At 34.1% G+C, this 16,678-nt stretch overlaps 1 protein-coding gene across 8 annotated transcripts in view; it reads right to left on the bottom strand.

Annotated features, from left to right (window-relative positions):
• CysRS (cysteine--tRNA ligase, cytoplasmic) overlaps nt 1-16,678 on the bottom strand; it is a 57,018-nt gene that overhangs the window by 13,617 nt on the left and 26,723 nt on the right. For all 8 annotated transcript variants that reach the window (XM_076455871.1, XM_076455874.1, XM_076455870.1 and 5 more), the window contains exons 10-17: nt 14,632-14,744; nt 11,649-11,777; nt 10,699-10,932; nt 3,264-3,364; nt 2,803-2,843; nt 2,412-2,560; nt 1,154-1,219; nt 477-558 (exon numbers count right to left, since the gene is read on the bottom strand). In XM_076455871.1, the coding sequence (XP_076311986.1) occupies nt 477-558; nt 1,154-1,219; nt 2,412-2,560; nt 2,803-2,843; nt 3,264-3,364; nt 10,699-10,932; nt 11,649-11,777; nt 14,632-14,744 (915 nt within the window). The remainder of the gene's footprint in view (nt 1-476; nt 559-1,153; nt 1,220-2,411; nt 2,561-2,802; nt 2,844-3,263; nt 3,365-10,698; nt 10,933-11,648; nt 11,778-14,631; nt 14,745-16,678) is intronic.

Below are 16,678 nucleotides of genomic sequence, written 5' to 3'. Positions count from 1 at the left end.
AATAAAGATATGTTTTGTTCAGAATAAAGCATGGACTTTAACTTTAGGATTTGCCACGAAAATATGGATCAAATTAATTATAGCCAACTATGAAGGGTAATCCATTACTAACTTACACTTCTCTCTTCCTTCACCTATAACTATTTTCTTATTTCCAATAATTATTTTGAATGCAGATTCCTATACAAGTACTGTTACTTTATAAAAACAATAATTATCCATGGTTAAAGAACTTGTAAAATGAAAACAACAAAATGTTCATTATTTATAATAGCACTACAGTTTATACAAGAAATAAGTTTTATTGCAGCATGAAAAACACACGTCAAAGTATACATTTCTTTTTTAGATATATTATCTTATACAAATGTATTTTCAAAAAACGTTTTCAGTAATTTCAATTAACTTTTTTCTATGTAACATCATTTCATATTTCAACAAATCACTAAAAAAAGTATAATTTATAAAATAGTAACCTTTAAGTTCCCGTGATGTATGTCGAACTCTCTCCCGGAAATCAGCAAATGCAGTTAGATAAGGCATTACATTTTCTTCAATCTTGATTTCAAGTAAATGGTTTAAAAAAAAAGAAAAAGGGAAATCTTACTTTTCTTTTAAATGTAAAAAATTATTTTTATGTATGAAGTATTAACTAAATAAATACTAAGCAGATTGTTATAGATATATATAGTCAACATCAATAACTCTGTCATACAAATGGAAAATTCTATAATAAAAAAGCAAGCACAAGCTTGTATAAATCTTTATCAAATTCTACCAAAAACTAATAGTTTGAAGTTATTATGATTTTATATACTACATATTAGTACTTACTAAAACTAATAAACAAAATAAACATAAATTCATTCTTAAAACAGAGATAAACTATTTATAAATAATACTTTATTTTTCTCTAGTGACATGTTATATATTTAGTTACTCAAACAAGTAATTCACATAAAATACATTCAAGAGAATCAAGACTTGTAGGTTTTATTATCACAGTGAAAAAATATAACACTTTCAAAAACGGCTTCACGGTCAATAAAAAATATGTTTATTTAGATGTTTCATAAATAATGAAATAAATCACACAAAAATTATTTACCTAAATTCTCAAGCTAAGATATAGAAAGATAAAAACAATTCTTACATTAGTTGATGCAGCCATTCCTTGTGGAAAACCAATAGAATCTTCTGCATCAATAGCACCAAATATCTGATGAGATAAAAATTTATGAGGTTCCTCATATAAGTATTGTTTTAAACAGTGGAAAACCAACAGGATCTTCCTTTTCATATACATATGTACATACATATAATTTAACAACTACAAGGGACCTATTGGTTCATCTCGTCCAACTCATCCACTGAAGTTTAAAATAAAAATAAAATATTAAATAAAGCCAGTCCCTATTTAAATATTTATGAAACCTTCCCTTAAAACACCTGTAAATTAATTGCATTCACCATACATGAAAACAACCCATTCCATAGGCCAACCGCCCAATAAGATAAATAAAGCTTATTTGAAAATGACTCCTAATTGGCCAAAATTTCTATTTCTGTCCTTTAGTCCTATCATTTCCATCATTAAGTATGAAAGAGATGAGGAGATCTAACTATCTTAAGCACTGCCATCAGAACCACTATCAAATTGCTTTTTTCAATAGAAAATACTTTAAAAGATCTTAATTTGTCCTTGTATGGCAAGATTTCCATCTCACTGACCATCTTAGTAGTCCTTCTCTGAACCCTTTCAATCAGTTCAATGTTCTTTCTAAAGTAAGTTACCAAAACTAAACACAATATTCTAAATGTGGCCTAATCAATGAAATTAAAATCTCAGTTAGTAGCAAACATGTGATTACCAAAAATATATCACACAATTCTCATATAATTAATTAAACATTACAGGAAAAAACATAAGAAATAGGAAAGTATGCTCAATTTATGCAGCTGACCTTCCCTGTTGAATATTAGAATAAAACAAATACTATGATCAACTAAAGTCTGACTGTTTTAATAAGACTAATGACTGGTAAAATTGAATAGTCATTAGATGCTTAAAATGGAAGTCATGAAGATTCTATCAAAAAAATACTGTACTCCCCAGTAAACAAGTTCTAACACTAGTTTCTCATTGTGAAAATATGCCAGATCCTTTCAACAACACTCTGAATATTTGATCTTTATTTGCCATTGTTTTTGGTGTGCAAAAAAATGAAAATAATGTTTTTTATATATACATGTGTGATTGGTGTACAAAGAAGATACTAAAAAAATTTACTACTATGATAAAATCTGCAAGACTAAAGAAAAAATAGAAATCAGGTGTTTGATAATATACAAATAATGGATCAATATTCTGAAGCACAATAACATTTATAAATAAATGCAAAAACATGTACCTTAAAAAGTCTGGTGATATATAAGGCTATATTTTTCAACAGTAGTCTGTTTGGAAGATCTTTGTTTCCTTTTTTGTCCCTAATGTACACATTGCTAGCTGTGATTAGATCACGCATGTGTTCTAATGCTCCTCGAGTGTCAATGTTATCTGTTAAAAATAAAATAATAAATCTCACTTGAAAAAAGTGTACAGAAAATTTCTATATGTGTAAAAATACAAAAATCTTGCATAAACAGGTATTTAAGTCCTAAAATAAGAATGTATCATCCAAAAGCATATGAAAACTAAAACCCTATATTAATGTAACTTTTTTCTAGTCAGTTCTTTATGTTCTACTATTAGTTAGTTAATTTTCTTTGGATAAAGAAAATCACAAATAATACACTAACCACATAATGATTCGTGCACTCCTGCTTGCTTTTCATAAAACCTATGAAGAAGAATTATAAAACACAGAGTAATAATTGGAAAGTAAATAAAACTTTGTTTTAGGAAAACACTGTGACAAGAATCTTAGCCTAGTATTTTGGCTTACATATCTTTTGAAGTAACAGCTGAGTTTATTGCAGAAACATATCACTTCACCCAAACAGATGCTCAGTATTAGATGAAGTATATCTTTATCATACCATATTTAATTCCAAACACACATTTCAAACATGGTATAGCTGTTACCTCATAGCTATGTTTATATAAACAAAACAGAGAGAATTTAAACAAACAGTTGCAACTGATAACAATGCAGCAACTTAACATTAAGTTTGTTATTGCTGCTAATGAGAAATATAGAAGAAAATTTTGTCAAGTCAAATAAAAAATAAAGAATGAAAATCTAAACCTAAAATCTTACTTATCATTCAGTTGATGTTCTTGTTCACTCCACTTCTGGAAAGCTTCAATACCATGAGCTGGAGTTGTCCTCAAAATACTTTTTACATTCAAAAAAAATTCCTAAACAAAAAAAATAAAGGTATGATACACACTGCACTTAATGCAATCTACAATGTTGAATAAAAAATGGAAATAATGCAGTTTCCTAGCATTAGTTACATGGTTATTTATACAAACAATGGAAGGAATACAGCTATTGCATTGTTACTTAAATGAAACTCATCTCTCACTACTCTCTAAACACAGAGCCAAAACTGACAAAAAAGAAAAGCCTATTAAATTTAAGTGCATATATTACAAGTTTATATACACAAATTCACTACATAACGTTTGAATATGCAATACTGACCAGACATTGTTTTGCTTAAACATTGCTTTCAGTTCTATAGCTGTAAAAATCTTCTTACTACCAGATCAGTATTTATTAGCATAAATATACAATAATAAGTTTTGCACATTTTTACATTTTAAGAAGCTTGATTGATTGATTTAGTGTTTTATGGCACAAAGCAGCGAGGCTATCTGCGCCAGACATTTGGTAAAAATGTAAAAAAAAAATAAAATAAATGTAGTAATAGACATAAATGGAAATGAAGGTAAAACAAAAAAGTATAAAACCAATGTTGACACCTAGTCTACAATGTTAAGATAGAAGGCAGAGTATAAAAGTTGTAAGGTATTTACTCTAGCAAAAAGGTAATGATCATAACCCGCCAGGAAGACTAACAGGTAAGTTCAAGAACCACCGTCATCACCTGAAGTTGGTCTTTCCAGTCCTGGTTCCGGGTTATGTGTCATAGCAACCAGTATCAAAATGTAAAAGAATAGAAGTTTTAAAAGATACATAGCAAAATTGTAACAATGAGTAGCCATATGTCCAGTAAAAAGATAAAGTCAAGTAAATGGAGTAAAATTTGTAAAAGTAAATGAAGGTAACAACAAAACAGCAATTAAAACAGAAAATGGTGTAAAAACCAATGGTGACATCCAGTCTTCAAAGTTGTAAAATATTTACTGTAGCAGGAAATGGTAATGATCATAACCCGCCAGGAAGACACTCTGCAAAACTAAAAGGTGAAGTTCAATTAAAACAGTTGGTCTTTCCAGTCCTGGTGTAGCGGGTTATGAGTCAATATGGCCAGTACTGAAAAAGTTAAAGTAGTAAAAGTGTGAAATGATATGCAGCAAAAGTATAATAACAACTCGCCAGGACGACTAACGAGTAGTTCAAACGGATAGTTCAAACAGTAGCGTTAGTCACCTGAAGTTGGCCTTTCCAGTCCTGGTGTCGAGTTATTTAATGTTCTGGCCATTGTCCAATGTCAACTTGAAGGAAAAAGATTAAAACTGTAAAAAAGGAACCACAATTAAAAAGATGTAATGAATAAATATGCAACACTTAAATGAGATTAAAAAGATTAATGGCCATTAAAAATTAAAAACATTATCAAGGTGGACAGAGTCACCATCACCAATAACTCTGTCCAATGTTACAGACTGACCCTGGGAAAAAAATATGTTTAAAATATTGCCGTCGTTGAGAATTGTAATGATGGCAAGAAAGTAAAACGTGGCTGATAGTGATTTGAGTGTTAAACTACACATTGGTGCATCAGTACCAGATAAAAGAAAATGATGAGTTAAAAAACTGTGACCAATGCGTAGCCTAGTGAGAACAACTTCCTCCTTCCGAACTTTACGGAAGCTAGATGGCCAAAGTCCAATTTCGGGTTTGATTTGAAAAAGTTTGTTGTCAAGTTGCTCACTCCAAGTGGACTGCCAGCTGGCACGGAGCCGAGCCTTGAAGACAACACCATAGTCCATGTACGGAATAGGCATAGGAGTGATGGTGCTGAAGCAGACATATTTAGCTGCCATGTTTGCAAGCTCGTTCCTGCGAATACCAACATGGCCTGGTATCCAGAAAAACTGGATTGAAGTAGCTGCTAATGAGAAATGGGCCAGTCGGTTTCCGAATATCAGCGAGAATAGGATGTGAGCTAACGTGTAGTGATTCCAAGGCAAGTATAGAACTAAGCGAATCAGTATAAATAGTGCAGTTGGAGTACTGCTCAGCTGCAATATGATCCAGGGCAAGAGATATGGCATACAGTTCAGCAGTGAACACAGAAGCTGTAGAAGGGATTCTGCACGAAACTACTGACCCATAGCAAACCATAGCAGAGCCCACTGAATTACCTGATTTGGAACCATCTGTATAAATGGGAACTGAATGATTGTTTGAAAGATATTCATTGAATAAAAAACGGTACTTCCAATCTGGAGTATCTGCCTTTTTTAGGTGACTGAAAGAAAGGTCACATTTGGGGTCTGTAATAAGCCATGGTGGGATGGGCCAACCTGTGGAATCTGCAATGTTATCCAAGGACAGACCCAATTCATCCAATTGTGCCCGGATGCAAAGGCCAAGCGAAGCAATGATAGATCGTCTGTTCTGAAAAAGTACTGCCCACCGAGGAAGGAAAACACATTTCCAGGTGTGATGCTTTGGTAAGGAATGAAGTTTTGAAGTATATTGTAAAGATAGTTGCAAACGGCGAAGATGTAGAGAAGGTTCATGAGATTCAATGTATATACTTTGAACTGGAGAGGTACGGAAAGCCCCAGTGCAGAGTCAAAGTCCTTGGTGATGAATGGGGTCCAGCATCTTTAAGGCCGAGGGTCTGGCAGAGCCATAGACCATTGATCCATAATTGAGTTTCGATCTAATAAGAGCACGATATACCTTTAACATTGAACAGCGATCTGCCCCCAACTGGTAGAAGACAGACACGGAGGATGTTCAGTGCTCTTGTGCATTTGACCCCGAAGCTGCTTTAAGTGTGGTACAAAGGTCAGCTTACGGTCAAAGATAAGTCCCAAGAACTTGGTCTCCGGGACCACTGGCAGCAAAACTTCACCAATATGAAGTTCAGGATCAGGGTGAATATCCTGTCGATGGCAAAAGTGCATGCATACAGTTTTGGAGAGAGAGAAATTAAAGCCATTCGCCAGAGAACACTGGTTTGTAGTTGCCGCTCAATATGTCTCATGTTTGACGACTGACATGAGATGTGAAAGTCGACGACATACAGCCCATTCGCAAAAGTGAGAGGGAGTTGTTCAGTGATGGCATATATCTTTACACTGAATAGTGTAACACTCAATACACAGCCTTGAGGGACTCCAAGTTCCTGTACAAAAGAACGGGAAAGTGTCGAACCCACACGAACTTGGAATCTCCTGTCCATTAAAAATTTTTAATAAACATGGGTAGATGGCCACGTAACCCATATGTATGGAGGTCTTGCAAAATGCCATACCTCCATGTTGTGTCGTAAGCCTTCTCTATGTCAAAGAATATTGATACAAGATGTTGGCGGTTGAGAAAGGCTTCTCTGATAGATGTTTCAAGACGAATTAGGCGGTCTGTGGTGGAGTGCTGTCGACGGAACCCACACTGGGTGGGCGAGAGGAGGATGGTTGATTCAAGGAACCAAACAAGACGAGCATTAACTATCCTTTCTAATGTCTTACAGAGACAGCTCTTCAAAGCAATTGGACGGTAGTTTGAAGGAATCTTGGGATCTTTCCCTGGCTTAGAGAAAGGTAAAATAATAGCCTGGTGCCAGGTATCAGGAAAAACATTCTCCTGCCAGATCCGGTTGAAAACAATCAGAAGGACATCAAGAGAAGCAGGAGATAGTTGGTGCAGCATGTCATAATGAATATCATCAGGTCCAACAGATGTACTGGCAGACCAATGAAGGGCCATTTTTTAGTTCCACCAGGGTAAAGGGACAATTATAGTCAAAGAAACAGTCAGTTCGAAAGGAAAGAGGTGATCGCTCTGCCCGAGTCTTGATGGCCAGGAAGGTGGAGGAACAAGCAGAAGTGCTAGATACCCAGCAAAAGCTTTCACCTGGAGTGGTTAGCGATGTTCCGAACATCAGTCACCTCCTGACCATCAGAGAGTAAGATCGAGAGGGGGACAGAATTGTAGTGCCCATTAACCTTTCGAATCCTGTCCCATATGATCTTGGAACTGGTGGTAGAAGATATGCTGGTTGTGAACTTAATCCAAAATTCCTTCTGGCTTTGACGTCTTACCCACCTAGCATGTGCACGGGCCCGTTGGAAAGCAACCCGGTTTGAAAGTGTGGGATATCTACGAAAAGTATCCCAGGTCCGCTTTTGAGCCTTCCGTGCTAAGTGGCAAGCAGGATTCCACCACGAACGAGGGTGTCGTGGAAAACATGTCGAGGTTTTAGGAATACACTGAGCAGCTGCATGTGTAATACAGTCAGTTACCGCTGCTACACAGTCGTCTATTGATGGCTGATTTACGATGGCATGATCAAGTTCTGCAAGAGCAGTGAAAGTGGACCAGTCTGCCTGATCCAGCTTCCACCGGGCACGCTTGGGTAGGGTGGCATCGACCACGCCAGTCTCTCTCAAAAGGATCGGAAAATGATCACTGCCTAGTGGATTACTGTCAACCCTCCATGAAAAATGGGAGAATAATGCAGGGGAGCAAACTGAGAGATCAATAGCGGTAAAGGACTGACTAGGTGCATGAAAGTAAGTGGAAGAACCAGTGTTGAAAAGAGAAAGATTGTGATCAGAGAGCATCTGCTCTACAGATCAGCCCCTCCCATCAATAATAGCACTTCCCCAGAGGGGATGATGTCCATTAAAATCCCCTAGGATTAGAAATGGAGATGGCAATTGTTCAACGAAAGCATCAAGATCTGATTGATCATATGTCTCTCCAGGGGACAGATACAGAGAACAAACAGTGATGGTATGACCCAAGGAAACACGGATGGCTACAGCCTCCAAGGGTGTGTTGAGTGACAAAGACAGGGTGGGCACGTGTTGATCAACCAACAGTGCCACCCTCCATGTACTCGACCATCACACAACCTGTCATTTCTGTACAGAGAAAACTGCCGAATGGAGACAGTATCAGCAGTTTTGAGAAATGTTTCTTGTAAAGAAAGACAAACAGGATGGTAGGAAGCAATCAGCATTTTGATATCATCCAGATTAGAACGTAAACCTCGACAGTTCCATTGTATCAAGGTGGCCATTTTTAAGAACGGGTAGGTGAAGTGGCTGGAGAACCCTTCAGTTTACGACCACGTCTTTTTTCTTTACTGTCTTTAGTCGGAGGAGGTCTATCAACTTCCATGGATCCTGCTCTGGGTCGGGTGGGCAGGTTTTTGTTATTGGAAGAGGAATCCAGTGACTGAGGACGCGAACGAATAATTGTTTTGTCTCTTGTGGTGGGAGAAAAAGATATATCAGAAGAAATGCCTGTATTTGAAACTGAAGGACATGGATCTTGAGGTCTGTTGGAAGGTATGGGAGGAACAGAGATGGGTGTGGAAGTAGATTCATCAACCTTTTTAACCACGGAGGTCAAAAGGCTTTTCATTTGTTTTGAAAACGATTCTCTTGGAGGCACAGAGAGATCTGTCTGCACTCCCACTGTAGTTGTGGAATGAAGTGCAGCAGCATATGTCTGAGATGGAGTTGTGGACAGCAATTTCCGAGCCTCAGGATAACTAATGTTATGTGTCGTTTTCAAACGCTGCACCTCTTTTTCCTCCAACCATTTTGGGCAAGAATCAAAGTAAGAGGGGTGAGAACCATTGCAGTTTACGCAATGTGGGTTCATGTCACAGTCATAGGCATCGTGGTCCTTGCCTCCACAACGAGCACATGTCAGGGAACCACGACAAGATGTCTTTGAGTGGCCAAATCTCTGACATTGGAAACATCGAAGAGGGTTTGGTATGTATGGCCGAACCCTGCAAATGAGATAACCTGCCTTGATGGTGGCAGGTGCACATGGTAAAGTAAATGTTAAAACAAGGGTATTTGTTGGCAGTGTAACTCCATCTTTGCGAGTGGAGATGCGCCTCACTGCAGAAACTCGAGTGGAGAGACCAGCAAGAATCTCTGACTCAGGAACGTTCTTCAAATCCCTTTCAACAATAACTCCTCATGAAGAATTCAAAGTAGCATGGGGTGTAACCTCAATAAATATATCCCCAATTGCCTTTGAATTCAAAAGGAGTTCATTGTGTTGGGATGTGGATGTTTCAACCAATATGTCACCAGATCGAAGTTTCTTTACTGACTTTGGAGAGCCAGCAAGTCCCTCTAGTCCCTTTTGAATAAAAAAAGGGGACATTTGTCCTAAAGGTTTTTCCGAAAGAGAATGTAATATAAGAAAATAAGGTACGTGTGTTACTGATGTTGAAGATTGCTGTTCTGAGTATTCAAGACGTGGTCACTTACCCATTGACTGTTTTTTTACAATTTTATTTAAATTTTTTAGAAGATCCATAGGAAAAAGAAAAAAATTTCGGTACCCACTGACCCCACCCACCATGGAGCCCTACGAGGGGATGCACTACAATGTCATGCAAGGGCAATGCTGCAACGCCAGGGTTTCGTGAGCACTATACCCAAACACCAGCATCAGGCACAATGTCCACAACACCCGTTGAGAACTTCCAACACTGGTACTTAGTTGACTCTAGCCCAAGTGGACCAGCCGATTGACCCAAGGGGGGCCACCCAAAGGCCGCCCGTCTACAGAAATTCGAGGCCAAAGTGGTGTGTTAGGGTTTGACCCCTCAACCACCAGGATCCTCTCCTCCCCTTCACGGGTCGCCACGCATGGCAAACACGTGGGTGGATGTTTAGATCCCAGAGAAGGTAACCAGATAGAACAGAACCTTCCCTGGGAGGTCCCCTCACCACGTACAGAAATCCACACCGAGGGGTTTAAGAAGCTACTTAAGTAAAATTTCACTTAGTTGTGCACACTCTACTTGCAGTTTAAATAATAATTTACTAAAACAAATTATGATGTAAATAATAATAAAAATTAATGTCACTGACAAAGCATCAAAGAAAATGTAGTAAGATTTTCTAATGTACTTTATTACCACCACATCTTCTACTCCATTCTAAGATCTTGTAAATTCCTGAATGCTATGTGACTGATTGAATTTTTAAGGTTAGCACAACAACATACATATCTCCAAATAATAAATGTTAAAGATGTAATTAACTTTACATATTATAATAAACAAAAATAAAATGAACTTGCGTTTCTCTAAAAACAAACATACCTTACTTAACTATAATGTATTTAAATCAAACACTTAAGAAAAGTGTACAAAAGTTAAAAGTAATAAACACAAAGACATATTTTTCTCCCTTTCTTTCTTAATTTAAAAAAAAACAAAATTCAGGTTCCTATAAACAAGATATTCTTGATTTTGAGTAAAGAGTTACAAATAATAAAATGATATTGAAAATCCTAACTTCAACAGTAAAAACCAACTCAACTACACAGGAAATGTACAACTTACATTCACAGTTTTTTCATACTGTACTGCTATTTCCATAGTGTTTTCACTGTAGTCTAATGTGTCTTTCCAGGAGTGCAGTAAAAAAGCAAACCTAAGCTGCCGAAAAGAGTGTTTTGCAAGAGCTTCTTTGATGGTGATGAAATTTTTTAGTGATTTTGACATCTTGCAGCCTGCTATTGTTAGATGGCCCGTATGTAGAAAATACCGTATCCAGTGGTCATTATCAAAATAAGCCTTTAAAAAAAACCCACAAAAACAGACACTATTAACAGAATTTCATAGTATCAATAAACTCTACCATACAAATAATTTCCCTATCACGTTGTTATGACCAGTTTTGTCACCATACAGATTTTTGATATTTATCGATCATAATTTTTAATATTCCTTAAAAGAAATCCTTGAAATGTCACAATACAAGAAACTACTAAAGCAATACATTTTGTGTTTTTTAAACATTATTGTATGTCTGGTTCTATTGATAATGTCTTTTAATAGAATTATTGACAAAATACAAACTTTATCAATCTCATGAAAACAAAACAATGCATGTATATCTTGAACATGCAGAAAGTATAAATGTATGAAACCAACATGTAAAATGTATATAAGCTCATGGAAATACTGGAATAACACATCTAAATTTTGCACAAAGAAATAAACAATTTGTGGAAACAGTAAGATAATATAACTCTAAACCTTAAAATATATGGAAAGTAGAAAATTATGTAAACAACAGTATAACGTACATGTAAATCATATAGCATAAAGAAAGCAGAAACTGATAAAACAACATTATATATATGTGTAAGTCTCAATACAGAAGTAGAAACTCCAGAAAACAATATAATAAAATACAAGTATAAAAAATATAACTAAAATCACAATATTTCATTTCTAAATCTACACCTCTTTATTTCTTAGTTTCAAGTCGTATTTTAAATTCTTACTTCAGCCTGGGCTATTTCATTATCATGGTGAGGGAACTTGAGGTCATATCCTCCTGTGTGGATATCAAGTGACTCTCCAAGAAGAGCACTTGCCATGACAGAACACTCAATGTGCCATCCTGGTCGACCCTATTAATACCAATACATCCTATTATACTATTTCGATAATTTGTTTTTTTAATTAACAATTGTACTAACTTTATTACTATTAAGTATGTTTACTTGTAAATTACTGTAAAACTGATTTACAAAATTGCTGAACCAACATGCAAAAATGTGTGTTTACAATATCTTTTACAAAGCTATATAACACACACAGAGACAGAGAGAGAAAGTAAAGAGCATGAATGAGGGAAGAGGTCACTGAAAAGTTAAACTCTTATACTATTACAGAATTCTGAAAGTTGTTTAGTATTAATATTATAATTTGTAGTAATCTGAGTTAAATAATACAATAACAATTAGATATCATAATTTTGGTAAATAAAAGTAAGCTGGTCAGAGTTTTAACTTAAAGTTTAGTGGGGTAAATTTTACTACAACCTTAAAATAGGTTTAGTATGTGTAACAGTACTTTATGCATAAGTATACTTCAATTTACTGGAAATTATAAACAGGATAAATGCATTGTTTTATTAAGTAGATATAATCTAAAAACTAGTTTACTGTCTCTTGGTGTTTTAAGAATTAACTTACGATCCTAATCAAAGTAGAGGTAATATATAAAGGGAAGTGTATACTGTGGGAAATGACATCAATATTTCAGAAGGAACAAACTTTTACATGTTAAGTGATACAACTAACAATGGCATTCAGGAAGTTATAAAGAGCACTATAAGAGTAAAAAGTAATACATTTAGTTATAATGAGCCTATTCCATTGAGCAACAAATTTTAGCCCTTGGCTTCTGCAGATGATGAGGTTAGTTATTGGTGATTCCATGGCATGTAGACAGAACATATATATATATGTAAATATATATTTGCATATATATCCAAAACAAAACAAAAATTTGATTTTTGAAAATTACTGCTTTTTTCTTGATATTAAAATTCATATAATAGAAACCAATAGTGAAAATTACTTAATTATAGTCTTCAGATGAATACATTTGTTTGAACTTTAGTTTTAAGAAGAGAATGCTTATAATCACTCTCACTCTTACTCTTCAAGAACAGATATCCAAGATATAAATAAAATTACATATTAAAACACATTTATTACCTAAATTATATTTTGATATGATTACATAATTTTATGCATAATATGCAACATTAATATACTTAATATTTAGTATCCATACTACATGTTGATAAGAGATTCAATGTAAGTAACAGATTGCCAAAAACTGAAAAATCTTTATGTTTACCATATCTAGTTCTTTTATTTAATATTAATTATATATTTTTTCAGTTTTAGATGTCTGAGCACGTTTTAGAAGCCTTTTCAGGATTTATAAATACATATACAGTTCCATGTACATATTGTATGTGAAGATTTTTAATGCCATATATGATGATAAACAGCAGATATTTTCACAAGTTAACATTCTTTATTTTATGTGTGTATGTTGTAATGGATAATAAATATCCTTTAAGCTTAAGATTTATTTTCAAGTATTTAACAAATAATGAAAGTGTTAGAAATATAAGTATAATTAAAAAGTATGTAACAAAAAGTGTGTGTGGGTGTGTGTTTTTCTTATAGCAAAGCCACATTGGGCTATCTGCTGAGCCCACTGAAGGGAATCAAACCCCTGATTTTAGTGTTGTAAGTCCGTCGACTTACCACTGTACTAGCAGGGTGTATAACAAAAAGGAGGTAACAAAATAATTTAATGTGGTGAAATATTTAACTACTTGAGTATAAAAGGAAAAGAAAAACTTTTAAACTGAGATGCCTACATATCTTTTGTACTAAGCAATCTTGTACTAATGCTGATAAACTCAAGTAACCATTTAAAAATGATAGTAATTTTATGGAATAATGACCTGCAGCTTGAAAGATTATAGTAAATTTTGATTATAAATTGAACATTGCCCCCTCAAGAGTTAACCAAATTAACAATACATTCCTATAGCATCATTAATGAAAGTAATTTATGATAGAGATAATTGTTTTGTTAACTTATTATCCTTATATGCACGGGTGTGGGTGAAAATGCACATCACAATTCTCTTCAGAGTACATTTCAACATGGTACTACCTATGTCATGTCTGTATTATCAAATATTCATTTTTCCCTACTTCACTGATTTAGCAATAATCCATGGTAAAGGACAGTAAATATTTGATAAAATATAAATGGATACTGAGAAAAATTGTAGATAAAATTTTTTTAAGGTTTTTCGAGGTTACGAAAGTGCACTATATAAACTAGGTTATGAAAGTGCACTATATAAACTAGGTTATGAAAGTGCACTATGTACACTATAAAATGGACAAAAGTACTTCTATTCTTCACACAATCATCACTTTACCTTCCAACTCATCAGTGCAGACACACCTTAAGTAACTGATACTTTTGTAACACACCTGATTTTTACACATAACAGATATGTACATTTTACATAAAAGTTAAGCACAGGTACTCATAGTAAATTCTGAACTACAGACAACATTTCTCCTCCTGTAGGGAAGCAGTGTAAGGAATTTAATGGATTGAAAATTTGCATATTCAGTTAAGACTGTGCTGAGCATGTTCAAAGGGGTATCATGGATGGCTCATGATGGCAGCTGCAGCAGTACAATAAAATAATTAATGGCACAGTATGCAAAATTTATTACATATACAAATAATGACACTGTCAAACTTGTAAATTGTTCTAAATATAAAATTATGCAAATAAACTTACAACTTGGATAGACAGTGATATCCAAAGCCATGTATCTAGCCATACTCAAGTAAATGTGAAGAATTAATACATATGGTTAGATTGAAAGCCACAGAAAGTAAAACAATTAAATGAATATTCCATCATACCTTTCCCCATGGTGAGTCCCATGAGGGTTCCCCTGGTTTGGAACTTTTCCACAATGCAAAATCATTTGGACTTTTCTTCTCATTCAGTTTGTTATCAGATATACTCAGGTCACCTAGAAAGTTTCATATATAAACTTCTACACAAACTTTCCCACATCTACAAGTAAATAAACCTCCTTAGTATTTTTAAACTATTCACTCTCTCGTTACAAAGTTGGTCAAATTGACTGACCCCACAATCATAACTTTTAATACAACTGGCGATTTTTTCAATAAATTTGACAGACAGGTAATAAACATTACAAGTCTTTTGTACACACACAAAAAAATAATTTTTTAATGAAGCATTTTTACTCAAGATTTGTCCATGAATATATAGTATTTCTGTATATTAGCCCACGTGCTAAGTGATTTACACATTAAAATTAAAAATATTTTTATTCAGAGAAAAACTTAAATTTTATAATTTCTAAAACCTCCTAAATAAATTTAAAACTATTTTTTTCTGTAGAACTTTCTATTTTATCTGTTAGTTTCTCTGTTCTGACTGACCTCATAACCACACACACACACACAAATTAATTAAAATTAATCTAAAGTGCCTTTTATCTTTCTAGAATGACTCCAAATTATATGAAACTACACCCATAATGGTATACATCTACACCTTTAGACCGATAATGGTATACATCTATTTTCACTTACATTTTATTGTTTTTTATTGCCTTTTGAACCCTGAATAATTATTATTTGCACCATTATAAGTTGTAAGTCACTTGTTATGTGCAAGTTAAGTTACACTATCAAATTACATTATGCATGAACTACTCATTAAGTGTACCTTGTGAAAAAGTTTTATCATATCATTATTATTTATTTCACCTAATCTAACCTTAACTAACATGAAAAGTTTTATATTTTTACATTTTAGTTACTTTTATAACAATAAAAAGAGAATACACATGAAAAACAAGAAAAAAGTAAAAAATACTTTCCTGGGTCTTTTTGTTTTGTTTTTGCTGTTATCTGTCAGTGACACTTTAACTAGCTGTTTTCTAGTGAAATCAAGTAGAGGAAATGCTTTTTCTTATGTTTTATTTTGAACTTGAACTTTTTTATGTATGAAACATTAAATCAAATTGCATGTCTTTATAAATAAGTTTGATGTTTTAAAACAGGTAAGTGCAACATACAGTACACTGGTCACATACAGTCCAAGAGATAATTTTTATCCAGCCCACAATGAGTTCTTAAGATGCAATTTAACCTGGATTGATAGCCATCCAAGAATAGAAATTAAATATAATATTGTTATTTTTTCTAATCTAACCTTAATCAACCTAAAGAGTTTCTTAATTTTCACATTTAAGATATTTTCTAATAATAAATAAAGAATTCACATGAAAAATGAAGAAAAAGTACTGACCTGGGTCTTTTTTTTCTGCAACTGTTAATGGCTCTTAACTGTACTTTTTTTATACAAATGTTAGTATTGTTCTAAATATTTTTAGTTAATCAAATATTGCACCAAAGAACACAGATTAATAAATGTGCAAAAATTTGATAATGTCTCATAACTATCATAATTTTTCTGGTTTACAAACTAAGTAACAAGAGCCAATAAAAAACTAATTTGAGCTCGACAATGTGTTCCCTGTGGGTTTATTTTTTGAATTTCACACAGAGCTACAATGGGCTATCTGTGCTAGCCATCCCTAATTTAGCAGTGTAAGACTAGAGGGAAAGCAGTTAGTCATCACCACATACTGCCAACTCTTGGGCTACTCTTTTACCAACCAATAGTGGAATTGACCATCACATTATAATGCCCCCATGGCTGAAAGGGTGAGCATGTTTGGTGCGATGGGGATTCAAACCCAAGACCCTCCGATTAAAAGTTGAATGCCATAACCCACCTGACCATGACAGGCCTGTTTCCTGTGGGAATTGAAAGCAAAATTGAAAATTCTCTTTATAGAAATTAATGTAACATATGTATTATGTCATTTAATGGATGAAACCTTAGCTTTGTATTGATTATAAATAA

Source organism: Tachypleus tridentatus, chromosome 9 (genome assembly GCF_004210375.1).
Source record: "Tachypleus tridentatus isolate NWPU-2018 chromosome 9, ASM421037v1, whole genome shotgun sequence".
Classification (NCBI taxonomy): domain Eukaryota; kingdom Metazoa; phylum Arthropoda; class Merostomata; order Xiphosura; family Limulidae; genus Tachypleus; species Tachypleus tridentatus.
This window is presented reverse-complemented; position numbering and strand designations above follow the sequence as displayed.